Source organism: Crotalus tigris, unplaced genomic scaffold, assembly GCF_016545835.1.
Source record: "Crotalus tigris isolate CLP2741 ecotype Arizona unplaced genomic scaffold, ASM1654583v1 scf7180000024124.1850442, whole genome shotgun sequence".
NCBI lineage: Eukaryota > Metazoa > Chordata > Lepidosauria > Squamata > Viperidae > Crotalus > Crotalus tigris.
In genome coordinates this window covers 59132-85030 of record NW_024100400.1, presented here as the reverse complement: position 1 = coordinate 85030, position 25899 = coordinate 59132, and the positions used below count along the sequence as shown (strand labels likewise).

General features: G+C 37.4%; 2 protein-coding genes across 6 annotated transcripts in view; one reads left to right on the top strand and one right to left on the bottom strand.

Annotated features, from left to right (window-relative positions):
- The window catches only part of GDAP2 (ganglioside induced differentiation associated protein 2), a 30732-nt gene extending 26946 nt beyond the window's left edge, over positions 1 to 3786 (bottom strand). Inside the window, exons 1-3 of one of the 2 annotated variants that reach the window (XM_039322799.1) lie at positions 3644 to 3786; positions 932 to 1144; positions 43 to 182 (exon numbers count right to left, since the gene is read on the bottom strand). In XM_039322799.1, coding sequence (XP_039178733.1) covers positions 43 to 182; positions 932 to 1107 — 316 coding nt within the window. In that variant the 5' untranslated portion in view covers positions 1108 to 1144; positions 3644 to 3786. Of the gene's footprint in view, positions 1 to 42; positions 183 to 931; positions 1148 to 3643 lie in introns of both variants that reach the window. The other variant, XM_039322800.1, reaches the window with a different exon arrangement.
- WDR3 (WD repeat domain 3) overlaps positions 3647 to 25899 on the top strand; it is a 33880-nt gene continuing 11627 nt past the window's right edge. Inside the window, exons 1-19 of one of the 4 annotated variants that reach the window (XM_039322797.1) lie at positions 3647 to 3775; positions 5279 to 5513; positions 6701 to 6910; positions 8849 to 8967; positions 9500 to 9578; positions 10407 to 10502; positions 11533 to 11643; positions 12712 to 12813; positions 12936 to 13033; positions 13237 to 13341; positions 14747 to 14977; positions 16279 to 16372; positions 18068 to 18169; positions 19108 to 19193; positions 20155 to 20290; positions 21882 to 21938; positions 23154 to 23254; positions 24083 to 24194; positions 24858 to 24992. In XM_039322797.1, coding sequence (XP_039178731.1) covers positions 5343 to 5513; positions 6701 to 6910; positions 8849 to 8967; positions 9500 to 9578; positions 10407 to 10502; positions 11533 to 11643; positions 12712 to 12813; positions 12936 to 13033; positions 13237 to 13341; positions 14747 to 14977; positions 16279 to 16372; positions 18068 to 18169; positions 19108 to 19193; positions 20155 to 20290; positions 21882 to 21938; positions 23154 to 23254; positions 24083 to 24194; positions 24858 to 24992 — 2145 coding nt within the window. In that variant the 5' untranslated portion in view covers positions 3647 to 3775; positions 5279 to 5342. Of the gene's footprint in view, positions 3776 to 3807; positions 4030 to 4832; positions 4941 to 5278; positions 5514 to 6700; positions 6911 to 8848; positions 8968 to 9499; positions 9579 to 10406; positions 10503 to 11532; positions 11644 to 12711; positions 12814 to 12935; positions 13034 to 13236; positions 13342 to 14746; positions 14978 to 16278; positions 16373 to 18067; positions 18170 to 19107; positions 19194 to 20154; positions 20291 to 21881; positions 21939 to 23153; positions 23255 to 24082; positions 24195 to 24857; positions 24993 to 25899 lie in introns of those variants that run through there. The other 3 variants (XM_039322798.1, XM_039322795.1, XM_039322796.1) reach the window with 3 other exon arrangements.

Here is a 25899-nt window from a genome sequence, read left to right as displayed (position 1 = left end):
AAAGCAAAGTTCATTTTATAAAAATTGACGTATTATTCTGACCTTTAAGTTTCTGTAGTTCAACTTTTAAGTCAGGTCCCGCATGGATGTAGATACTTTCAGAGACTGGATTCTTATCTGAGAGGGACTCATTGCTGGTGTTTACTATAGCAGTGCAGTTCAGCAGTGCTACATCTCCTCTCCTTTGAAAAGATTATAATTCATTAACAAAGTAGAAGAAATAAAAGCAGAATCAAAGCTACCTGCATATAAAAAGGAATTTCTTCAACTAGTTATTTGTTTCCCATAGCAGTACTGATTAACGAGGTAGACAGCAATGGAAGGTAGCTAAGATCTGCACATTTAAGCATCTGGTTATTTTCAAAAAATACCACCAGTTTTAATTCCCCTTTTAATCTTTTAATCTTAATTTTTCTTTTGCCAGATTCTCTTATACCAAATTTGGTTCCATTCTGGATTATTTTTGAAGTCTTGGAAAACATCAAGCATTATATGATAGCAGCCTATCAATAACCCTCAAATGTCTATTTCTGTTTTAAATACATAAAATATATGTCACCAAACTGTTCTTCTCAGTGTAATGAATTCTATCCAACTCCTATCAACCTATCCAATCTGTTTAGTGGTAAAGAATGATAAAAAGGAACCCAGAATATCTGGAGGAATCCTCTACATGAGGAATCTTACAGATTCTTTTATAAGCTTCACATAAAATTGAGGATTTGCTCTTACACTGTCAGTAAAATAAATATAATCATAATAACATAATGAACTCTGCTTCCACATTTTCTTTTTTAAAATACTAGCTATCTGAAATTCTTAGATTTTTTGTGCATTTGTAAATGTGATTCATTCTTGTTGGAATGAATCTGTCAGAAATCTAAACGTTTGATATTGTTTAATGGTGACTTAAGATGAAATGCAAACTTACCATAATATTATCTTTGCATTGATGTCTTTCCTATATGGGAAGGGTGATTGAACATCAACTTTTCCCCCTTTGATTGGTAAATGAGAGCTGTTTGATTGGTCCTCATTGTGATAATTAGACCATCCTGGCAAACTATTAATATCCACAAAATTGGAAGGAGCTCCCAAAGGATCCATGGAATCACTTATTTCAGTTCACTTCATAAGCATTTCACTGCTTATTGAGATATTATTGTTTCATATTAAAACATACAACAAAATAAAAATTCAGTGTGTTTAATACAGCAGAACACTCTAATTATTCATCTTTAAATCAATAACTCCATTCATACACCTTTTTTTTAATTAAAATTTTTTAAGTTTTACAAAACAATTCCCTTCCCCCAACCCCCCCAACCCTCCCATACCCTCCCCCGACCTTCCCAGAGCTGAATACAGGCTTAGTTCAATTTTTTTCAAAAAATCTTAGAACACATATAAACTATAAGCAAATCTAAATACATTAATTAAACAAGTTATAAAATAGTTAACAATAATATATAAAAAGAAAATACAAGAAGGAAGGAAAAAAGAAACAGAAAAAAAGAATCAAATAAAAAAGAAAAACAAAAAAAAATAAAAAGAATTAAAAAAAGAAAAATCTATAAAATATCTTAAGTTTTAAATGTAAACTGTTGAAAAACTAAATAATATTTTTTTATATCCAACTTATATTGTATAAAATCTATCCATTTTTTCCATACCAAAAAATACTTCTCTTGCGATTGATCTTTCAAGAAAGCCAAAATCTTTGCCATTTCCGCCAAGTAAGAAACTTTAAGAAACCACTCTTGCAAAGTAGGCAAAGATTCCTTCTTCCAACATTGCCCTACTAACAACCTTGCCGCTGTAATTAAATTTAACATCAATGTAGTCTCTTTACTATCACAATCAGAACATTCATACACCTTTTTAAATGATTTAGTACAACATACCTAAAATAAAGTCATACAAGTTTTGAGTTCATGTGCCTGGAATATCAATATCACCTGGAATATCAATTTGTTATTCCCATTGCCTATAGTTTTAAAGAGGCCAACATCAAATTTTAGTTTTATAACTGTCTAGTTGAAATAAAACAAATATGGGCTAAAAACAATTCTAAGCCCTGCTTACATCAAAAAGGGAAAAGACACACAAAAACTTCAATCCCCCCCCCTCCATAATATACAACAGGAAGTCTAAGTCTTAGGCATGTGAGTCTAAGGTCTTGCCCAGCTTCTGTATACCATACAAGAGATCATTGTTTCATTAGATGGGCAGAAATCTGCCTTCAGGGTTCTTTGGAATTTTTTTTTTAATTGCTGGAACTCTATCAGGAGAACTGGTGGAAAACATTAACTCGGATAAGAGTCATACAATAAGAATTAATGAAGTAAGTGGCTATGAGCACACATTCAGCTTAAGTATCAAAGTTAAGATCACCAAATATTTCACACAAAAAAAAATCCTGATCTTTTTGATTCCGCTATAACAGAAATGCAGATCAGAGGTATGGATTGTCACAATTTTCATCCAGGATCTGCCTGAAATAATTAAAGATGTGACAATTTTTTGAACTATTATGATGGAAATACTGAGCAATACATGATCAAAATTATTGATTAAAAACTAGAAGTTATGCATTTGGTTTCTTTTATATTTTTAAAACAAATCACAGAGAAATCTGCATTAATATGAACAAAAGCAATTACAAATCTGGTGATGTTAAGTGCCACAACAGACTTCTTCAGATCTGTAACTTGTGATTACTTTTGTGCAGGTGGAAGCAACCTATCATTTATGGCTTTAGGTGGATCACATGGTAATACATGTAAACCTATGGCTGTACCCCGTCTTATATGGTTAATATGGCTCATTCCATGCAGCTGTATGAAGTCCATATTTTGACAGTAGTTTCAATAGTATTGCATATGAAAACCCATAGGTATCTATACCTCAAATCCATGTTTGGGTAACAAGGCAGGGGTTTGTTGGAGCTATGAGAGTTATGGTTCAACATGCACACAGATTGGAATGAGCTTCAGATACCCCCCCAAAATCATGAGGATTTTTAAAAACATTTAATGGGTTCAATTTTTTACCCAGCACCCATCTTAAATAATCTAGAAACATATTGTATTGCTATTTATATTTTACATATATTTATTTCTAATTTATAAAAAAACTATTTACATCACTACTATAATTATATTATTACATTTACATTTATATAATTATAAGCATACCAATATTTATATATATTTAAATTATTTAGCCGCCCAGCTCCAATGGGATATCTTCCCCCCCTGAGAAGTTTAGCTTAAACTTAACATTTGTCCGGGCAGTATTCAAAGGTTCCAGCCTTTTAACTAACAGCAAAACTCAGGCACCCGAAAAGAATGGATGCATGGAAAACGAACCCCGACTGCAGAGGAACCACCCAGAACCAACAAATTTGGCCCGGTGAACGCGCCCTGCCTCCTCTTCTTCCCCGGAGTTTCAGTTCCTCTCTTATCTGACGAGAGAATAATTCTCCCCCGTCACCAGCGAACGACTGTCAAGAATTCCGCCCCCACCCCCCGGAGAGAGGCCACGAGCCAAAGGCGAACCCGGGGATAGGAAGGCACGCACAGCCCGGGCTCCGCGCGGCAAAGCAGGCGGCCGAGCCCCCGGAGACGACGAGGACACCCACCTCGGCGTGATGCCTCGCGGCACTCATGGCTGCTACCCCCGGCGGCCAGGACGTCTCCTTTTCCAGGGGCTTCGTGAAACCATAGCCCAGCAGAATCGCGAAAAGCAGCCACCGACTCCCCGCGTCCCTTTCGTAAGTCCCTCTTCCGGTGAACGCCCCAAGCCGCCAAGCGCCGCCTTCTGCTTTCCGCCCCGTAGTATCCGAGTCTCCAAACCCAAGCTACGCCGGAGACGCGAGAAAAGATCGAGAATGGAACAGAACACGAGTGGCTGCGATCGGTCACTCCAGTCGCTGTCCGGCCTGGCAGAGGCCCCCAAAGATGGCAGACCAGCCAGCTGAGCTTTCTACGACAGGGGCGGCGGGTCAACTTCTTGGCCGAGAAACAGGTTCCTTTGCTACCTGCGCGCCTTGTGGGTTTTGGGGTGGGGCTTAACAATTGCCGAGACCGCCCCGGTCCCTCTTGCAAACTGGGAAGAAGGCTAGAAGTTGGAACGTCTATAAAGTTAGACGGTAGACCGCTTTAAAGGCTTGTCTATTGCGAAAGTGTCCCGTTCACTGCGGCTATCACTATATGCATAGGGATCAGGATTTCTCTAACGTGACAATTTCAAGAAATATGGACTTCAACTCCCAGAATTCCCCAGCTTGCATGTTGGCTGGAGAATTCTAGGAGTTGAAGTCCACCCTTCTTAAAGTTGGCAAAGAGAAAAACAGATATGGATCATATTAACTGCCGTTTAATTTTGGGATTTTGCTTTTATTGTGGATAGATCCCGAAGGAAGGAGTATGTTATAAATAGCAACTTTGGTTTTTTTTTTTTCAATGATTGCTTACATAGACTTATCTACTAATCATTTTTGTAATTGGTTTGAAATCGGAATTGAGAGGGAGAGCAGAAGACAACTTTTACATCGTTGTTGGTCCTAAAGATGTACTGAGACATGGCACTTGGGCAGTGGCACTTGGGCAGTCCCACTTGACTGATCCCCACCTCAGGCTTCTTAAAACTGTCCCCAGCCCAATCCCAAGGTGCATCTTGCGTGCCACACTCTTGTTTGAGCGAGGCGTTACATTTGTTATGCTTACAGTTGGAAGTGGGCAGAGTTGTTCCTTGTGCTTTAAGCGAGCTACGATTGTCATTTGAAACTCGAGAGTTCAATACGGTAGTGAGATCAGTCTCTCTAATTTCTATAGCTCCATCTTCTGTTTGTTCTCGTCCCGCCTCTTCCGGTTCCTCTCCTAAGCATGCTGGGATGGCAGGTTACTCTTTTAGCCTGTCTACACGTGTAGCAGCTGGTGGGTGATAGGACATTTAATTTTTCTGGCGCGATTGTGAGCCCCTTTCCTCCCCTTTCTTATGCAGTGATATCGGTTGTCAACCTCGTGTTGTCTTCGGAGTTGACTGACAGAGAAACTGAGCTGGGCTGTCCAGCCAATTTCAGTGGCTGAGTCCAATCTACAATTCGGTCGTACCTGATAAAAATCCAACAACTGCAGAGTCAAAAAGAGCTCTGCAGAAGCAGAAGTGTACTCTGCAAAATACCAGAAATTGCAGTGTTTTCTGTGTTAGGTTTTTAGAAGTAGAAGAGTGATGATGGCTGGCTAAAAGGTAATGATTTTTTTTTTATGTCTAGCATTGCTTCAGAAATAATGTTCTACTAGCCTAATTTGGAATTTGCAAAAATCCGAAGCCTTCCCATGGGCCTCATCAAGCAATATTTGCGGTATGCGGACACTGCCCTCTTTGGAGTGATTGCCAGCCAGAAAGGCAATATTGCCTATGTGACCCTGCGTGGTGAGAAAGGTCGCTATGTTGCAGTGCCAGCCTGTGAACATGTTTTTCTCTGGGATACAAGGAAAGGAGAAAAGGTAAACAAAGACATGCTCATTATGTACATGGTGGGATTTTCTTCTTGATGCTTTTGTGTTTAAAAGATTAAACAAAGGTGCTGTGATGTAAATGAAGATTTATTTAAAATTATTGTTACGATCACACTGATATTTGAGGGAGTCACAAAAACATAAGTAGCCCTCTTTTAATGATTGCCTCATTTAGGAACAGTGATGGTGATGAAGAAATAACTTTATGACTATCTCCACATTTACAACATTCACAGATCTGTAAAGCAAAAAAAAAAAGATGAAATAAGGTATAGGTATATATTATAGATACAGTCACAGTTTCACTGAGGGACTGCTTTACTTGACAATCAAATAGCCAGTCCCAATTGTGATTGTTAAACAAAGACTACCTGTATGTTGTTATTAGTATTATATGTAAAAACTCAGAGCTGCGAACATACCTAATACTCCTCCCTCTTGTTTTCCTTACAGCAATAACCCTGTGAAGTGGGTTGGGCCAAGAGAGAGAGATTGGCCTAAAGTTACCCAGATGGCTTTTGTGCTTAAGGGAAGCCTCACAATCTTCTTTCTTGGCCAACACCTTAATCATAAATAATATGCATTGTTAAGAAAAAGTCACCATTCCACATTTTTTGCTAAAGGTTATTGAATAGTTATGGAATTACTGTTAGTAATTACTTCTGCTGTTTATATATATAGTTATTCTCTAAATATGCAGCTTTACTCTATAACCAAAACAGTTGTCTGTTTATAAGAGAAGAGTATTGTCAACTTAGGGGAACTTCAAGATTTGCATGTATAAAATCTTTAGGAAAAACTACCCTTTAATTATATATATATTTGGAGAGAGAGAAAGTCCTTGTTAATAGGACAAGATGGAAAAAAATAAGAGAGTGAATGAAAAAAGTATCATTCTGATAAATTCAACATGCCCATTTTTAAAAAAAATCAAAATATTGAAGTTGACCCTTCTTTTCCTATTAAAAACACCCAAAGTTTCAGTATTGGAATAATAGAGCAGTGAGTCTTGGTTCTATGCCAGATTATGTCATTTACTCTATGCCTTTTAAGTGTCTTGGTTATAATGAATGATGAAAGATAACAGAAATATATAAAATGACCTATTTCCTCAGATCAACCATGTACTGATTGATGCTTTCTTCTGAATCTTTTACCATTCCTTTGCTTTGCAGATTCTCATTTTTCAGGGCCCCAAACAGGAAGTCACTGCCCTCTGCCCATCCCCAGATGGTTTGCATTTGGTCCTTGGATATGAGGATGGTTCAATCTGTTTGTTCAACCTCTTAAGTGGTGAAAAAGCTGTCACATTCAATGGCCATACAGCTGCTGTTACAGTCTTGAAATTTGATGAGCTGGGAGGATGTTTGGCATCAGGATCAAAGGTGAGAATTATTATTTTTTTTGAGAAGCTGATTTATAATAGATGTAAAAGAAATATATGATTGAGGCTCAGTGCAAAGTAATTGCAGATATATGGAATGAATTTGTGTGAGATAGATTTTAGGTCCCTATTTTTTAGGGGTTTAGGAAAAGAGGGAGAGAAATAAGGGGGATGGGGAAAACAGGTAGGTATAACAGAAGAATGGAATATATGATTTTGTTTCTATGACTGATCAACTACATGTTTTTTGGTAGTTCCCAACTAAGATATGGACCTTTTTTTCATGGACCTTTAATGGACCTTTTTTTCAAATTAATGCAAAGATTGAAGTTCCATGAATATGATTCTACTTCACTGTACCTATTAGTTTTCTAAGTATTTAGTATTTGTATTGAGAGTGGTAGCATGTTAACACATGCCAAGGTATGTGCTGAGTTTTTGTGCTTGTCACCGGTCTATTTCTGCTTTATTCTGTTCATTTTGGGACCCATGATTTTCTAATCGAGACTATCCATTGACCTGGAACATGAAATGAGGGAAAGACAAGGGAAGATGAATGTCTTTTTTGCTTACCAACTAATATTGAAATTAAACAACTATGCTTGGGATTGGAGAAATAGCAATTAAGGTGAAAAATCTGCACCATTTGGGGAAATAATCAGTGAGGAATCGGGAAAATGCAGACAATGAAAATAAATTGTTATACATATGGTAAGTAGACACAAAAAGAAAAATGGAAATACTATCCATTTTTATTGGAAGCATTCCTCTCAGAGTAGCTAATTGGAAGTGTGCAGGACATTTTTAGAATTGCAAACGTCCTCTCAATTTTTGAGACCTGATTTAGAGATTTTTACCCTAAAGGAAGAACAAGCTTTCATAATTTTTTGCACCATGCAATGAAATAGTTCCAAATACAGTATAAAATTGTAAGAACTTACATGTCTTCCAGTCTTATAACTTGATTTCCAGTGCCTAAATAAATCAGTTCACAGATTCCTCTGAAATCCTTGGTACATGTAGGTTAATCTACATTACAGAGTACAGTCAAACTTTATAGGCTTTGATTAACTAGGGTTTTTTTTTTTGTCTATTGCCTTCAGATCCTTTTTAGGATAAAGGTTTTTAGTTTTGTTTTGTCTTTTGGGGTTTTCAAATCAGTCTTGATTCCTGATATCTTCCTTGACAGTCCTGGCAGTTTTCTTAACAAGATTTTTTGATGTGGTTTGCTACTACCTTTTCGGGCTGAAAGAGATTGACTGGCTTAAAATCACCCAGCTGACTTCATGTCTAAGGCAACCTAGAATTCATGGTCTCCTGGTTCTAGCCTAGTGCCCTTAATTATTACACGGAGCTGCATATAAAGGTTATTAAAGAATCAGGCAAGCAAAGCTTGACAGTAAATGTAGCTTCAAGGAAGTAGTAGCAAATCACAGGTATGAAGAAACCTGACTCTGCTATGAATAACCTGAGTGGCAGAAAGAAATGAATACAGAAACGTTTTTGTCTCTAGACCAGGTTTAGAAAACTTGTAACAGTCCAGACTCCATGTAAATGCATCTTTCACACATCTCTCAACCTTGGCTGGGGCTGCTGAGACTTGTAGTTTAGTGACAACTGGGACACCACTGACTGCTCTTAAGTCTTGTGAAGGAGATTTTGCTATCAGATTTTGTTACTCTTTTATTATCAAATAGTTTAAGAAGGCGTTTCTGAAGGATAGGCAGGACATGCAGTGAAGTAAGTAAACAACAAAAATATCGACCATTGCCTTTTGCTGTTTTGGTCTTTAAAAAAAAATCAGGAATGGCATTTTTAATTTTATATTTTTTGATTATATGGAAACAGGAAATATATTGGGCGCTTGGGTAAAGGGGTGAGTTTAGCCTGTTCATTGCCAGGAAAATAACATGTTGAGCCATTTAATTTTTTTTTCTAGGACACAGATATCATAATTTGGGATGTGATCAATGAGAGTGGTTTGTATCGGTTGAAAGGCCATAAGGATGCAATTACACAGCTATTGTTCTTCAAAACAAGAAATATATTGATTTCTAGGTAATTGTTTTCTACATATACATATAACTATCTCCCCCTTCCCAATCTCATACTAAGTACTGCAATTTTACTTAAGTTCAAAAAATTTGCTAGGAATTAAGGGAAAAAGTTAACCCTGAAAATTAATGATTAATTATTTATTGGGTCAGTTGTATTGTTTACGTTGGAGACAGTTGGCTTAGTGTTACTACCTCAAATAAGATGTTCTTGCATTAATTCTCCAAATCTGTGAATAAATTGAAGGAAACTTTAATTTTTTTCCTCTTATTCCATTGAGAAGATTAACCTGCAATTTATCCTACATGAAATATGCATAGATATTTCCTTTTTGAAAATTAAGGATATTAGGAAAGAATAGTCTACATATTCAAAAAGACTGTGTAATAATTGAAATAATGCATTGTCTGGAGAACTTACAATCTGTAGGTTTTAATTTTGTTTGTGTATATGTTATATATGGTACAGAATGGGGTAACTTTCTGATCTCATGTAATATTTTCAGTATTATTTATGAGGCCACATTTTCTTGCAGTGGAAAAGATACTCTAGTAAAATGGTGGGACCTGGATACTCAGCACTGTTTTAAAACATTGGTTGGGCACCGCTCTGAAGTAAGTAGAACGCAGATGTGCAGGTGAGAATAGTAGGAAGAAAAAATAATGCTTTTTAAAAGTACAGGTAGTCCTTGACATGTTATGACAAGGTTATGATGCCCATAAAATAGATTGGTCATGTGACCAGTCTGATTTTATGACCTTTTTGTTGTTGAATAAACACCATAGTCATTAGGTGAACCAATTGTTCTCTGGTGCAGTTTTGCCACAAACCAAAAGTGCCAATTTTCAGCAAAAATGCAGTCACATGACTGTGGGATGCTGCAAATGGTCATAAATTGTGGCCTTGTTGCTGAGCACCCAAAGTTCAGTTACATAACCATGGAAGAACCCCAACCATCAAAACTTTGAATCCAGGTTATCAGTAGCCCAGTGGTAGATTCATTGTAACTTTGAATGGTTGCTAAGCAACCAGTCATAACAGGACTACTTGTATAGGTAGCCCTCACTTACAGAATGCTCATTTAGTTATAATATCACAGGGATTTTCTTTTTCCACTTTATGTGCATTTTTTTTTATAAGGGGACTGTTTTTACAGACTAAGGTGAATTTGTAAAATGTTATTCTGAATTACCTATTATTTGGGTAAGAAGAGTATCCTAAATGCAAATAACTTTCAATGATTAAAGTAAAATAGCATATCATGGTAAGCCCAAATCTTATCTGAAGGGACCATTATTATCTTTTTGGCTTCGGGTTGTCTGGCAGGAAAAAGAGAAAATTAATCTTACAGAAATGATGGAAGTAGATTTAGTTTTCAGTCTTCTCTGAAGAACGAACTACAGTATTAAAATAAGAAATGCCATTGGTGTGCTCTCCCTTAGGTTTGGGGGTTAGTTTTGGTTTCTGAAGAAAGACTTCTTATTACCGGGTCTGCTGACAGTGAACTGAGAGCTTGGAACATCACGTATTCCCAGGAGGTCAGTTCTCGATGTTTCTACTGCTTGACTTTATTTGTATGATTATTCACGTTAAAGCTATTGTACATTATTTTTAGTGTCTTCAGTACTGAATGTGTAAAATCAAAATATAAAAAATGCAAATGGGGTCAAATAATATTCCTTGCACTGCTTAGGGCAATTTATGTTATACCTCTGATAATTTTGAACACAGAGAAGTCTAATGTAGGCCCAGTGAGGAAAAGAGTCATTCACTTATCCTTGGTAAGGTAGTGCTTTTGTAGTGTTACCTGTTGGGTCATCCTTTCAGAGAAATTTCCTTATCTAAACAGAGAAACAGAATGACCACAAGTGGCCAAAAAAGCAATGGCAGTGGAAGCGATTTCTGACTTTCTGCTTCCCCCTTGACTTTGTTTGTGGGAAACTGGCACGGAGCATCAGAAATCACAATTACGTGATCGAAGCAGCACTATAGTTGTGTGAAAATCCTTGAAATGTCAATTACACAGGAGTAATGGGTGCCAGATTTTGTATGCATTGTTTTAAGTTTGCAGATTTGGGGCACCTGGATACAAAAGTTTTTGCACTACAGCATACCATTTGGGCTAATCGAAGGTTACAAACAAAGTTTTAGTAGTATATCGATGGAAATGAACTTGCTTCTTTTACTGCGCGTATTGCAAGGAATCAACTGAGTTATGAAGCCATCTATTTTTCCAGGAGATACTTCAGCTGTTTGTTTCATATCACATGGTTCCCTTAATTTGAAATAAATCATCTTGTAGAAGCTGTATATTCGTAGAGACAAATTTTCATTGGATGTTACCTATTTTGTAACTTTTGTAGTCCCTGGCTCTAATATTCAGCATTGATGGATATGTTATTTTACTTACAAAGCAGTTGCTTTTACTTTGGCTTTATGTCTAAACCAGCTATATACTTGAGATGCTTAGTAAAGAAAGAAATGATTTGTCTGCAGGAAAGAAAAAACTTTCAGAGTGAGCCTCTCCTTTTAGCCAAGGTCTCTTATTGTTTTTGGTACACTTCATAGGACCAAGACTCCAGTGAGCCTGAAAACAAGAGAAACAAAGGACACATTCAGAGCTTGGAAGAATCTTCTGAAGATGATAAAGCAGATGCCCAAGATGAGGACCAAAATGAGGTAGCTTTTTAAAGTATACTTACTGATAGTACATAATTTACCATATTGAAAATGCATAAAATGCTTCCATCTGAAGCAAATAGACAGGATAGGTGCTTCCAATTTAAGCAGATTTTCCATGTTAGTGCTTTGCTAGTTTCAAATACAGTAAATGAATAATATTTTGAAGGGCACAAACTCATATATTTTACTATCTTATTGGATGTACATTCTCTCTCTCTCTCTCTCTGTGTGTGTGTGTGTGTGTGTGTGTGTGTGTGTACATCATGCATTCAGTGTCTTAACATCTCTTGCCAACACCTTGGTCTTTGGATCTCTGCCTGTATTCTCCATTAGATCTTTCCAGCATTGTGATTTGTGTAGGATCCTTCACTGAATGAAAGGGAATAGAGGAGAATGAATAGGAATGAAAGAGAATCAGATACCGCAAGCTGATCCATTATCGGATTGGAAAGAATGCCCTGTGGCATGGAAAGAAACTCAGTGCCTGCACAGTCACCTTTGACCATTGCAAACAAATACAACCAAGCAATTTCTGCCTGAGATCAATCCCCCTTCCCTGCCATTATAACGTTTAAAAAGAGAAAAAGCTTTGGAGGGAACAGATATCCTCTCCTTTTTGTGATGAAAAAGAAAGGTGGGAAAAATGCCAGTTCAGCTTTTCAGACAGTTTAGTTCTGGTAGTTAGCCAGATTCTTTTTTCCTGTCTTCTTTGTATTATGCCATTTTGGCTGAGCTAACCCATTTTTCTATGCTATCCCCCCTCTGTTAATTTTCTTTGATGATAACCCAGGGTTTTCTTTTCTTTTGACCCATTCACTGCTTTGTTTTCCTTCATGTTTGTCGATGGGTTTTTTCCAAGAAGGGCACTGAGAGCTGTAAAGTGATTGGACACCTTTGTTGGTCTAAAGCCACAGACGAACTGTCACAGCAATATTGTCATTTTCAGTTGCTTGGATAGTAATAAATAATTGCTGTTCAGTCCTCTGTGTTGCATGCATTTTATTGACTTCCTTGAAATTTTCAGACCGTAATTGTTTAGTCCTCTTTTAATTGATTTTTTTTTAGGACACAGTAAGGTGTGAGAAAGCTGGTTCCATCATGAGGGAAGGAAGGAATCGTGTTGTTGGTCTTGCTACTGATCGAACAGGGAGAATCCTTGCTTGCCATGTGAGTTGGGTAGCTTTTGGACCATATGGGAGTGTACTGCCAGACCGCTGGCCCTATAACTGTGGAAAGAAATTTCTGGGTCAGCGAGTTTCTAATTTATTTTGTTTTTTTCTTTGCTTAAGGGAACAGACTCGGTCCTGGAAATATTCTATATCCTTAGCAAGGAAGAAGTTCAGAAGAAATTAGAGAAGAAAATGAGGAAAGCAAGGAAAAAAGCCAAGTGAATGCAATACAATAGCTATGCATGTCATTTTTAAAATATTTTTCTGATACATAGAAGAACTATATTACATATTATTTTAGAACAGTTATCCATAAAATGATCAAATTAAAATGGGAACACTTCCATCATGAGGGATTCAAGGTACAACCTATTTATGTTAATATTTCTGATTCATACAGAGGTTGTGTTTTTTGTTCTAGGCAAAAGTCAAATGTGGAAGAGGAAGAACTTGATATCAATGTAGAGTGCGGTCTACAGGAAAAGATTCAACGTCTTGTTAACATCAAAGCTTCTGCTAAAATCAAGTGGGTTTCAAGTACTAAGGATGATAAATATATTGTTTCTTTAAATAGCAATCAAGTACTAAAAAAGCAATAATATTGTACAATAACTCAACTTTTTAAAGTGTATTAAAACTATATAAAAAGTTACTGATTGCTTCTAATATTGTCCCTTTTCATGATAGCACAACAAATTGATTCATGGGCCACTGTATATTACCAGGGGATTGGATAGTCTCTGCTTCTCTTGTAATATAAGCCCAAACCTAGGACCAAATAAAAAAAATGTAATTAAATATGTTTTACAATAAAGAGAACAGGAGAAGGAAAGCTTTTGTGTAATACAAAATGAACATAGTCAACTACACTCCTATTCTTTCTCCTCTGCCAAACTATTTCTGGTGAAGTAGGATTTGATGTAGCTTAACAGAGACATTCTCAAAAATAACAATGCACAAAGGATTGGGCTGTGTAATTAAATACTAATTTGGCTGCTAAATGCTGGAGATACATGATAAAAGTCAAAAGCAGAGACGTTGGTTAATCATAGGGAAAACAGACTGGGAGAAAGCTATAGCGGACTGTAGGTAGAGACTGAGCTTTGTTGGAAATGAAGGCTGCAACATTCTGTTGTATTCTCTCTCTTTGTGACAGGATGGATGTCATTTTTTCTGTGATTATTTTCAGTAATGGCTTCTTTGAAGTCTTGTATACTTTTGCTCATGTAACTAGTGATACATTTATTTATTAAACAGACTTATATTTCTATGAAATATTCCTTTATATTTCAACTCACAGTGACTCTGGATGGCATACAACATTTAAAAACCCACAGTTTAATATACATACACTTCAGCCATATTTTCTTCTAGTGGCCAATTTTTCCAAAGATAAGAGTTTTTTTCAATGGGTCTTACACTTCCAAAATATTTAACTTGAGCTTCATTACAGTGTTTTCACTAAGCAGTCATTGTTATTATTCATCATTAGTACTTCCACTACTGCTGAATAATTTGTTCTTATTTGGCTCAAGGTTTTCTCAAATATTGTCTCCAATATTTGAAGCTTCTTTTGTTCAGTCATAAAGTATTTCAATAGGTAAATTAGGCAGCCTTATACATCTGTGTTTTTAAAAGCTGTTCTCAATTTTGGGGGATCTACACATTTGTGTAAGCCTTAGTATAATTTATAAAGCAGAAATAAATATCTGGTGTTTCCTTATTGCCATTATCCATTGGAGATCAACAATATGACTATTGATTTTGGCATGTATGTCTGCTAATTGTCCTTTCATGTATTATTGAAACTTGGATTGCAAATGAAGTTTATATTTATCTTTGTTGACTTCTTTTACGTATTATTGCTTTTAATTCATTTAACATGACAATTACTCCTTTTTTAAACAATAAATAATATTTGATTGAAACAGATCTTTTGACTTGATGCTCAATCCAAAAGGAGAATTGAAAGCCACCTTAATGCTCCAGAACAACATAATTGAATGCTACAGCCTGAAGCTGTCAGAACAATCTCCCCAAGTTATGCAGACATCAAAGATAAATATTGGAGGTCACCGTACTGATGTTAGAACAGTGTCATTTAGCTCTGATAACATCGCCATTCTCTCTGCTGCTGCAGAATCAGTTAAGATATGGAACAGGTATGAATCCTTTATGAACGGTGAAGGAAAACGTGAGTTGCAATGCCTGTTTACAAGGACTGTTAAACATTTCCAAGTGTGAATCTGGACTCTTAATATGGAATCTAGGAATCTAGGAAAATATTTCTTTCATTGATCTCTTGGCATCATTCTTATTTATAAAGCAGCTGCAAGTGGAGCCAAGGACAATTGTATAGACTGCTAAGCTAATTTCACATGAGCTTTCTAAGGATTACTATTTTGAATTTTATTTTGAACTCTTTCATTTGCCATAAGTTGCAGGCTTGGGGGAAAGGCAGATAAGCACTCCTTCAGGGAATGATACAAAGAAAGAATGATGGGGAGAGAAAGTCATAAATCTATTTTTGTAGAACAGGGCTTTTCAACCAGTGGTACGGGTACCACCTGTGGTACATTGGCACCTGGCAGGTGGTACGCAACCATCCTAGAAAAGTGGTAGCGGGAGGGGAATGAGCTGAACCGGTGGCAGCACCACACAGGCCTGAGTGAGAGATGGCTGGAGCTGCAGGGCTGTCAGGTCTCAGCAGAAGCACCAGGATCAGCGCTTCTTCAGGGCTGTCAGGGCTCAGTGGAAGTGCCAGGATCAGCGCCAGGCTCCAGCTGGAGCTCAGTGCTGATCCTGGCACTTCCGCTGAGCCCAGAAGAAGCGCTGATCAGCTGGAATGTTGCAGCATCTCCAGGATCTTGTGATTTACATTCAGATGCTTGGCAACTGATTCAGGTTTATGACGGTCACAGTGTCCCAGGGACATGTGAAATGACCAAAACCTGCTGCAACCACCCATCAGACGAGCGGAATAAAAACCAAACAACCCCACCCCGACTGCCAATCCTCAACAGACATGCTCACAACAAAGGAAACCTCGGACAGGAGGAAGAGCGCCGCTGGGTGGGCAGGCAGGTGTCTTGCTCAGCTGTGCCTTGGGGGGCACTTTTTTCAGTGCCATTGTAACTTCAAACAGTCACTAAGCAAACTGTTGTAAGTCGAGGATTACCTGTACTTTATCACTTTTTTCCTTTTTTTTTGGTCATCAAGTTTTTGACACATTGCTAGGCAACTGGTGGTACTCAGATGTTGCCATATCCTAAAAGTGGTACAATGGGTGAAAAGGTTGAAAAGCCCTGTTCTAGAATAAACACTAAATCATCAGAAAATACTTGTAATTTATATTTTTCCCCTTTTATCTCCAATCCTTTAATTTTCTTTTCCAAAAGTACCTCCAGTAAATTTATTTCCTGTGTGTACAATGGATAACTTTGTGTGTTGTTTCTTTTCCCAGGTCTACCTTGCAGTGTATCCGGACCATGGAGTGTGATTATGCACTTTGCTCCCTTTTTGTCCCAGGAGACCGGCAGGTCATTATAGGGACAAAGGTGATTTTCGTCCTTTCTGAAGCATTAGGAGATCTTGCTAATGTCATATGTTTAATACAAAAAATCATATTTAGCCAATACAGAGCCATTACTCTTCTTTGCAGAAGTTTTGCTACTGCTACGGAAGTCCCATCTTTTTCCTTCAAGTTTCCTTTATGTATGGTTTATAGTTGTCCCGATCAGGCATTGCTTTAACTCATCTCAGTTTTTCTTGATAGGGACAGACAAAGTTTGTATTGTTCTCCATCCTATTAATTAATTATTCTTTTCAAACTAATTCATAGTCCTCTCCAGTTCTCCTTTTAAAAAAAAACTTATAGTTTCCTTTGAAACTTCTCTCTCTCCATTCTTCTTTCTTGTTTACTCTGGCTTTGATTATGGTGGCAGACGTTTCCTTAAACATTCTAAGTAATCCACCCATGTTTGAATAATTAGGAACAAGAAATACTTCATTCTTCCCCTTAGGTCTCCCATCAATGATATCACTTGTCCATCTGCCTCTGGTTCAGCAGTACAAAGGAGCTTACATTCCTAGCTCTATTCAAACTGCTGGTTCTCCAAATGTCCCTGTTGATGATGTACCAGAGACCCCAGCGCTTGACCAACTTGGCTATCCCAGCTGTTCTAATGATAGAACTCACTCATGTGGCCCTGATTCTCCATAAGTCTGAAACTATCAGTGTAGGAGTCTAAAGCAGAGTGCCTTTAGATCCCCTTCCAGGAGGGAAGTAATTTGAAAAACTCACTTTGGGACAGCAAGAAGTTCCTGTCACATCTCCTTTGCTTTCCTCCTTGTGGTAATGGGACTCATCTTTTCCAAAACTTATACCAGATCCTATGCACTTTGTAGTTCTGTTGTCATTTTTCTTCAGCATCTCTCCTTGAAAAGGGCTTTTTACCTAGTGCCTGAAATGAGCCATCTTTAGGCAATCAACAGCCATAGAAATTTTTAAACTCTAAATAGTTCCAAAAGAGAGGCAAGTATATTTAATAAAATTCTTTCTCTTTTCCTGATTCTGTCATCAAAGAGGAAGAAGTGTATCAATTTAACAAATAACACAATCATTCTTTTCTCCCAGCTCAAAAAGCAAATGACATTAATAAGTGCTGCTTCTGCAAAGAAGCTGCAGAAACAATGGACCACCTAGTTAGTTACAAAGAACGGTGTGACAAAGTAGCAACAATGGTATATTGGAATATCTGCAAGAAATGCCATTTGTCTGCAAGCTACTACAAAATAGGCAAAGTAATAGAAAATGTAGGTGCTAATGTGCTCTGGGATTTTAGAACTCTAACAGACAAGCAGTTGCTACATAAGACACCAGATATAAAAATTGGAAAAGATGTGATAGGTGATTAAAAATGCCAAATCCAGTCTAAACATCTGGCTAACTAATGAACCTTAATAATGATTTTTTTTAAAAAAAGGCTTTTGTCAGAAAACTCTCCCAAGTTCTTCACATCTCTAATTTTAAAGTAAATTTGTTTGAGCAAAAAATATGGAAAAATCTTCCTTGCTTTACTCTCTTCCATCACCAGCTGGGGTTATAGTAACACAGTTTTGACTCCCTGTAATATTTTTTGTTTGTCTATTCCTTTCGTTGGCACTTTCTTCTGATATAATCTTTGAAAAATTGCTGGTATTCATAGCTGGTATAAATTTGTGTACAAATGATAATTCATAATTTTTATTAGATTGGAAAGCTGCAGCTCTTTGATCTGGCTTCTGGATGCTTATTGGAAACTGTTGATGCTCATGAGGGGGCTCTGTGGTCCATATCTCTTTCTTCAGATCAAGTAGGTCAAATTTAAATTTGTTCCTTATTATTTGAATGTCTTGATAGAGTTATGTTCAAGGTGACATAATAGCTTGTAATAAGTAGAGTTTTGGGGGGATGGAAATGAAGGGCATAGTAGTTAGCTTCTCTTATCTACTGTAAAGATTGTTATTATCTTCCAACATTCCACGGAGAGCTACATTTCTCTGTGCCACTTGGTAGCTCCTGGAATGCTTCTGATACTTCCTGATTCTTGTTTGCTTTTTGCAATGCTTTGCAGATCTTGTGCATAATGACAGTAATTACTTAAAAATAAGTTATGGTGGCTGTTCAGGTATAATGTCAGATTGAGTAGTTTTTTGCATTAACAGTGTGAAATAGTAATAGCAGTTGATAAGGCAAAAGGGATGTTAATCATCTGTAGGTAGAGAATCCAAGTTAGAATTTGGATTGGTGAGGATTTTAGCTTTTGTTGCAAACTCATATTATTATGGAAATAAGCTACCGATTGATTTCCCAGTCCTGGAAAAAAAACTGGTTGGGATCCAATTTTTTTTTAATACTGCTTCTCTTCTAAATAATCTTCAGTGCGATTAGTCAAGGGGGAGTAGTAAATCATCGTAAATTGTTTAGGACAGACATGTCAAACTCGCAACATCACATGATGTCGCGTGACATATTGGAAGTTTTTGGGATGAGTGCGGTTTCATCGTGACACATCCAGCCCGCGGGCCGGCAGTTTGACACCCCTGGTTTAGGAGAAGAAGCAATAAAAACAGAAGTAAATTGATAATGGTTTGCAAATGGTAGTATTTTCAGATCAACTCACTAGCTTTTCTGGATATAAGATGCTCTTGAAGAATGAATAAAGCAATATTGAAGTTTCTGCTGTGTCATCTTTTATATATAGCAAAAGTGACCATGCTTAGTTTTAAGTTAAATTATTTTCTCCTTCAGCGTGGTTTTATAACTGGCGGTGCAGATAAATCGGTCAAGTTCTGGGAATTTCAGCTGGTAAAAGACAGGAACAGTATCCAAAAGAGGTGAAGGTGTTTTTTTAGAAATTAATAATATTTGAGCTCTAAATTTTATTCTCATAATATTGTTGATGCATAGAGCTTGCTAGCACGATGTGGAGTGCTTGTCCTTTTTTTAAAACATTGGATAGAAATAATATTGTATATCTTCTGGGTTATAAACCATTTCTAAGACATACTATCTATTGTCTTGTAGAAATAAATATTGATAATATCTTTTATATTAATATTTCTTCTTATACTTCTTGCACCAAATTAATATCTTCATTGGTAAGATGGATATATTTGAAAACTTTAAAAAACATGACATTTTTGTTTAAGCAGTGTTTAAAAAATATTTAAAATGATAAAAAGTGTTCTTTGCTTAAACATTTAGTTACTATCAAGTTATCTGGTTACAATCTGTTAGAACTATATTTGTTCTCTAAACTAATTTCTTTACCAGATGCACTGAGTTAAAGCTTTTCAAGATAAATGGAGAATGAATTTAATCATTTGGGGGGGGGTATATAAACTGCTTATCAAAAACGGGCCTTTCATTGTCTGTAGAACTATTCTGTCCTATTCATTAATTCTTTGGCCTTGTAGAGCCATTTTATCTGCCTCATTTTATCGTAAAAGTGAGCTATGGCACAGAAAAGTGGAAAGTAGAAAGAAGCAATTTTCAATTAAATTGTCTGTTGAGCAGATTTTTTTTTTATTATTCCGGGAAGTATTTTTGTAAGCTGTCGTGGGCGCCAATTGTAAAACAAGTCCTTTAGAAAAGGGTGGGATTAAGTCCACTTTTGCAGCTGACCTGGGGGGGGGGGGGCTGGATGAAATCAATGCAGAATGCTTAGCTGATGTCACTAGTGCCCATTAAGGCCTGTTCCTTCATGCAGGCAAAGAGGAGAATCAGTTTCTCCCCCTTGATTTCTGAATCTGACTGTGCAGTAAAAATCCATATGTTGTGCTCATCCCATCCTAGGCTCTCTGTGAAGCAGACACGCATTTTGCAGCTGGATGAAGATGTTCTCTGTGTTCGGTACAGCCCCAATCAGAAATTTCTGGCCGCTGCCTTATTGGACTGTACTGTAAAAATATTCTATACTGATACGCTCAAGGTAACCAATATTAGTTCGGATATAAAAGTAAGGAAAGTGATGGAGATTCTTTTTAGGCATTAAAAAAATGTACATTCCTAGTTTGATATGAAGGAGCCAGCCATATAATGAGTTAATTCTCTGCTGTGACCAAGGAAAAGAAAGAAGTGAAGGCCAAATCTTGATCCTATTTTGCTGTGATTGCTTGCTTGTTCTTTCAATCATTTTGCCAGAAATAATTCTCTTTATGATAATTTTCTTTTGTGGGTTATTGTTTTTCTTCAGTATTCTATTTCCTTCTGATTTTAATTACTTTTTTACTTGTTTTCCTTAAACTAAAAAAATCAAGCCAAATTTTTCTGTCTGTTACTTTGTGCAGTATTTGAAATGTATGGTTCAGGAAGTCAAAAACATCCTTGAAAATGGGGGGGAGGGGGGGGCGAAGGGAGGGCAAGTAACAAAGACCGTGCGGTGTTTATGGATACAGCTAAGCAGATGTGGTGTGGGCTTTCATAGCCAGTATCTGTTGGGTGGTATTGGGCTTCAAGGTTTAGTGACCCGGGTCTGGAGAACAGGTTTCCTGATGATAACTGTGCCTGGTGTCTTCAGAGGCAGAGTGGTCTGCTACCAAGATCACAGCAATTGAGCAGGGTCTGGCTGAACCTCCTGTCTTTCTAGCCAGGTGTTCTGGCTATAAGCAGTGTTGCTGCAGTTGAAAAATAATTTAATTTTCTCAAAGGGCATAATTAGCGCTTTCTATAATCGTGCCTTAATAGAGATAGATGATACTTCTGACAATGCTCTAAGTAACAGAGACTAGGCCAGGGGTAGGCAACCTTGGCTCTTCTCTGACTTGTGGTCGTCAACTGCCAGAATTCCTGAGCCAGCCACGCTGAGGGGAAAAGGAGAGGTTTCCAAGCTGAGCCATGCTGGCTGAGGAATTCTGGGAGTTGAAATCCACAAATGAGCCAAGGTTGCCTACCCCTGGACTAAGGCAATTGAGCTGAAAGAAAGGACAAAATCCTCGAGAGCACAGATTTGGTTATTTTCTGATACTGTTAAAGATGCTATTGCAGTGATATTAGCTAGTGTTATTCCTCTTTTGTGGGAGGAATTTAGATAATTTTTCTCAGCCTCTTATGTAGAAGTTTTAAAAATAATCTTTGGTCAACAAATCTGATTAAATGTTTTAAGGAGACTTACTGAAAATAGCGGATAACTGCTTTGATTCCTCATTAGTGTAAGAGGAAAAAAAGAAAAAAAAACTGAAGTTCCTCTTTGGAAACATCAAGTCCTTATCCACTTTCCCCAATACAGCGTGTAATCCCTAACTTTACTGTGAGCCCTACAACTGGAGAGCCTAGCATGAAACATGGGAAATTGGTGTTAAAGTTGCTCATGCTGAATTTGTCACAGAAGCAGGCATGATGTACACAGCTTCCTCATTTTCTCAGTTCGCTAAATCCTGTAGTGCGACAAAGTTCTCTGGGTTGGATAGTTGATTAAGACCAAACAAAAGCAGGACTTCATATCAGTGAAAGCTGGAAAGATCTAGGTGTTTACTAACACTCTACTTTTTAAAATGTGAAACCGATGTCTTCTTGGTTTTCAGTTTTTTCTTTCTCTCTATGGCCATAAATTGCCAGTGCTGTGCATGGATATCTCTTATGTAAGTATACCACCATGCTTTGGAGATTTTGGGGTGGCTTTATGCTGGAGGTTGCATGTGTGTGTGAGTGTCTCTGTGGGTATTTACTTATCATGTTGAGTTTATTTATGTAGCATATTTATTGATGTTGAGGGCTGATGTAATAATGTAAAGCCAAAAGTTTGAATGAACTTGACTGATTCTTAGTCTGTATTGAAATAGTATTGCCTATCAACACTAGGCAGGTAGTAGTAGTAATAGTACTTATCAATGTCTGTATAGATAGTCCTTGACTTAGAACCATAGTTGAACCTGAAGATACAGTTGTAAGTTGTAGTCGTTAAGCGGGTCACTAAATGAAGTGCTCGATTTTACAATCTTTTTTGTAGCAGTTTCTTAAGTGAGCCCCATGATCATTAAATAAGTTTGTATTCCCCAATTGGAGTTGGCTTTTTTTTTGCCAGAAACCAGAAGTAAAAGCTGGAAACAGGCCAAAAGACACTGAAAATCCACAGGATGCTGCAAACTGCCACAAATGCTGGCTGCCAAGCACACATAATGAAATCACATGACTCTGTGTCTGTTTGTGCTGTGTGTGTGTGTGTGTGTGTGTGTGTGCGCGTGTGCAGCTATTGGAACTCCAAAGACAGACCATAAATAATTCTAAGGATGTCCATTGTAAGTTCAAATGATTGCTAAGAAATCAGTCATTAAGTGAGGACTACTTGTACCAGAAACAAGATTTGTCTTAGCTGCCTGATCCCAGTTCATGTGCAGGATTTTGTTCTGCTCCAGAAAAAGGTACATGTCAGCGCTGCTAATATTGAATATTCTTGCTTTGACAAAATATGCAGAACTGTCTGGTATTTTTAGAATTAATTCAGATGACAGAAAAAGGGAGGAGATTAGTAAGGAAAGCCCAGGAAAAGGAACGGAAGTGAATCTTTGCCTTCCAGGTTAATTGGAAGATGTGAATCATGATCCCAAAATAGGGGAGGGGAAATGCCTGGAATGTTATGTGCAGAGGGAAGGGAAGGGAAATTCAGATCTTGGCATCCATCGTGCCGTGCTGACACGCCTCTACACTAATAAAGGCTTTTTTAGGTTAAACCATGCCTGAAAATTCTTTGAAGTGTTTCATTAGTCAGACACGTGACAGTACACATACATGTAAGCTAGACTGAACTGCAGGAACACCTTAACTGAAAAGGTTATTTCCTCTCTCTTCTGCTGAAGGACGGAGCATTAATTGCAACAGGCTCTGCTGACCGGAATGTGAAAATCTGGGGTTTGGACTTTGGGGATTGTCATAGGTCCCTTTTTGCTCACGATGACAGGTAGGTCAGTGGGAATTGTGAGATTAGAGATCTCTCCGTAAAAGGTGAAAAGTTTTACATTCCTGAAAGAAATCTATTATATTGTAGTCTGTGTAGAACTACCTGTGGTGCACGTATTGCACTTTTCAGGACAATGAATCTTCCTGATTAGAGCTCCTTACCTATCGTCTTCCTTTCTTTTTCTTAACTAACAGCTTTTGGCATCAAGCCACCTGAGTTGAAAAACAACCTTTTCCACACAATTTGCAATTCTGTTTGTGAAGCTGGACAGATTTACAGCTCCTTTGGAAGATTAAGATATAAACACTGTTTATTTTGTGGGCTTTATGGTAGTGGAGGGATTTCTTCAGAAATTTTAACAGTAAAAATGTGCACTGGGTTTTGAGCTTATAATGGCTGCTTGAAACACGTGAGAGAGATTTGTTTTGGGCAAAAAAATTTGTTTTCATGAGCTTGGTACAAAATGTAGCTTTTTCAACTTGCACTAATTAGATTGGAGAGTTCTTTTATATTTTGCCACTGTTTGCTCATTAAATTATCTTGGTATATATGGTAAATTTCAAGAACAGAATTGGGCAATTTTGCCCCAAAACACCAACTTCAATTAAAAAAAATATAGGATAAAATGTATTAATGTAGTCAACATATACTGAATTCATAAGTCTTTATCTTTTGGAAATATACGTGCATTTATAACATGCAGATCTTAAGTATATTCTTCCCTTTTTAAAATACTTTCCCTGATGTGACTATGCGAATGGGAATTTGGAAATGGTAATGATCTTCCATATCTTCTCATAGTTATTTTTTTCTTTCCTTTTTTTTTAGTGTAATGTATCTTCAGTTTGTTCCAAAGACCCACCTCTTCTTTACGGCAGGAAAGGACCACAAGATTAAACAGTGGGATGCCGATAAATTTGAGCATATCCAGACTTTAGAGGTAAAATAAAATATCTTTAGGAATAGACTGCTCATGAAACTTGCTGCGTATATGTGCATGCTTGCGTGCGGACCATTCGGAAATTATAACTAGTCAAGAATGTGGTATGAGCAGTGAAGAAATGTTTCATTATGTCCATGTGGCTACACTATTCCATGTGTGTGCTGGCTATCACTAGGTTCCAAGTGTGAATCAAGGTATCAGTTATCACCTCACCCATAAAACATTCATGGCATAGGGTTTGGCTACTTGAGATAATGGAGAAATGAGATAATGGAGAAACATCATCTCCAAATGTTTCTGCCCATCCAGCAAAGTCCTGCACATAGGATGCACTTTGGGTCTCATTAATTAGCAATGTCATCTAGTGGGACCCAGGAAATATGCCTTACTTGTCACAGCGCTTGCCCCTTGCTCCCACCCTGATGATGTTCAAAAAGCTGTTGAAAATCTGGTTGTTCGGGATCCCAGGGGTTGGTAAGTTAAGCCCTCATTGGATGGATGTGTATGTCTTATGTTCAGGGTACTTATGAATTTATTACTTTTTATAGTATTGTTCCTACTTTTAAAATTATAGTTTTTCCATATTGGGTAGCCTCTACATGGATAAATAAAAAATGGTTTCTTCCCTTCCCTATAACTAACCACCTGTCTAATTCATAGGGGCATCACCAGGAAGTGTGGTCCCTGGCCATCAGTCCCAATGGAGATTACCTTGTCTCCTGCTCTCATGATAAATCATTGCGCCTCTGGGAAAGAACAAGGGAACCCCTTATTCTGGAGGAGGAGAAGGAAATGGTAGGAAGTAATCAGAACTTCTCGTTTGAATCTATTTAGAGGAATTCCAGTCCCAGTTTTCTAATGTATACATTCATATGTACTTGCATTAGTAGGGCTTTTTAATAGTGGTCTCCTACTTGCAAACATATCTATTAGCTCAATGCTGAGGCTTCACACCAAGCAGGCTGTACTGTCAATCTATTGGTTGAATGGAAGAAAGTTGTAAATTTTTATTTTGGCTGATCACTCAAAAATATTTAAAGGTAAAGGTTCTCTTATTCTCTGATATAGGGATTAGAATTATCTTCTTATAAATGTCAATGAAACAAAGCAAATGTGTATTTCATAAGTAAAATAAGCTTGGTTTATTCAAAAGATTTAATTTAAGGGGGCAGCATGGCACAAATTAGCTGCTTTGTTCAAACATGTGTTATTTCATAAAATAGGATAGCTCAGCTTTCCAAGTTTCAGGAAATAAATTCTACTTATGTGCTTCATGTGAAAAAGGGGTGTTCCCTACCTCCCTTTCCCCACCCCGCTGCCTCTCCCCCTCAAAACCTTCCTCAGATGATCTCCCTAGCCTTCAAGAGCTATCTTGAGAACCAGCAGTGATCTGGAGATGGGAAAGAGGCCTCAGCCATGTATAATAAAACACATAACATTTCTTTCAGTCATGGCATCTTATAACACTACCCAGTTAGAAGAGAATATTTATAGTTCAGGATTGCGCTGTGGGGTCCTTGGTGTTCTCTGAGCTTGGTGGTTTTCTTGCAGATGTTTCATTACCAAACTAGGTAACATCATCAGACTGAAAGTTCTGAAACATCTGCAAGAAAACCATCAAGCTCAGAGAGCATCAAAGACCCCACTGCTATTTCATTGCTGTATTTCATTTATATTTCACCTTTGCTGAAGCATTCATGCA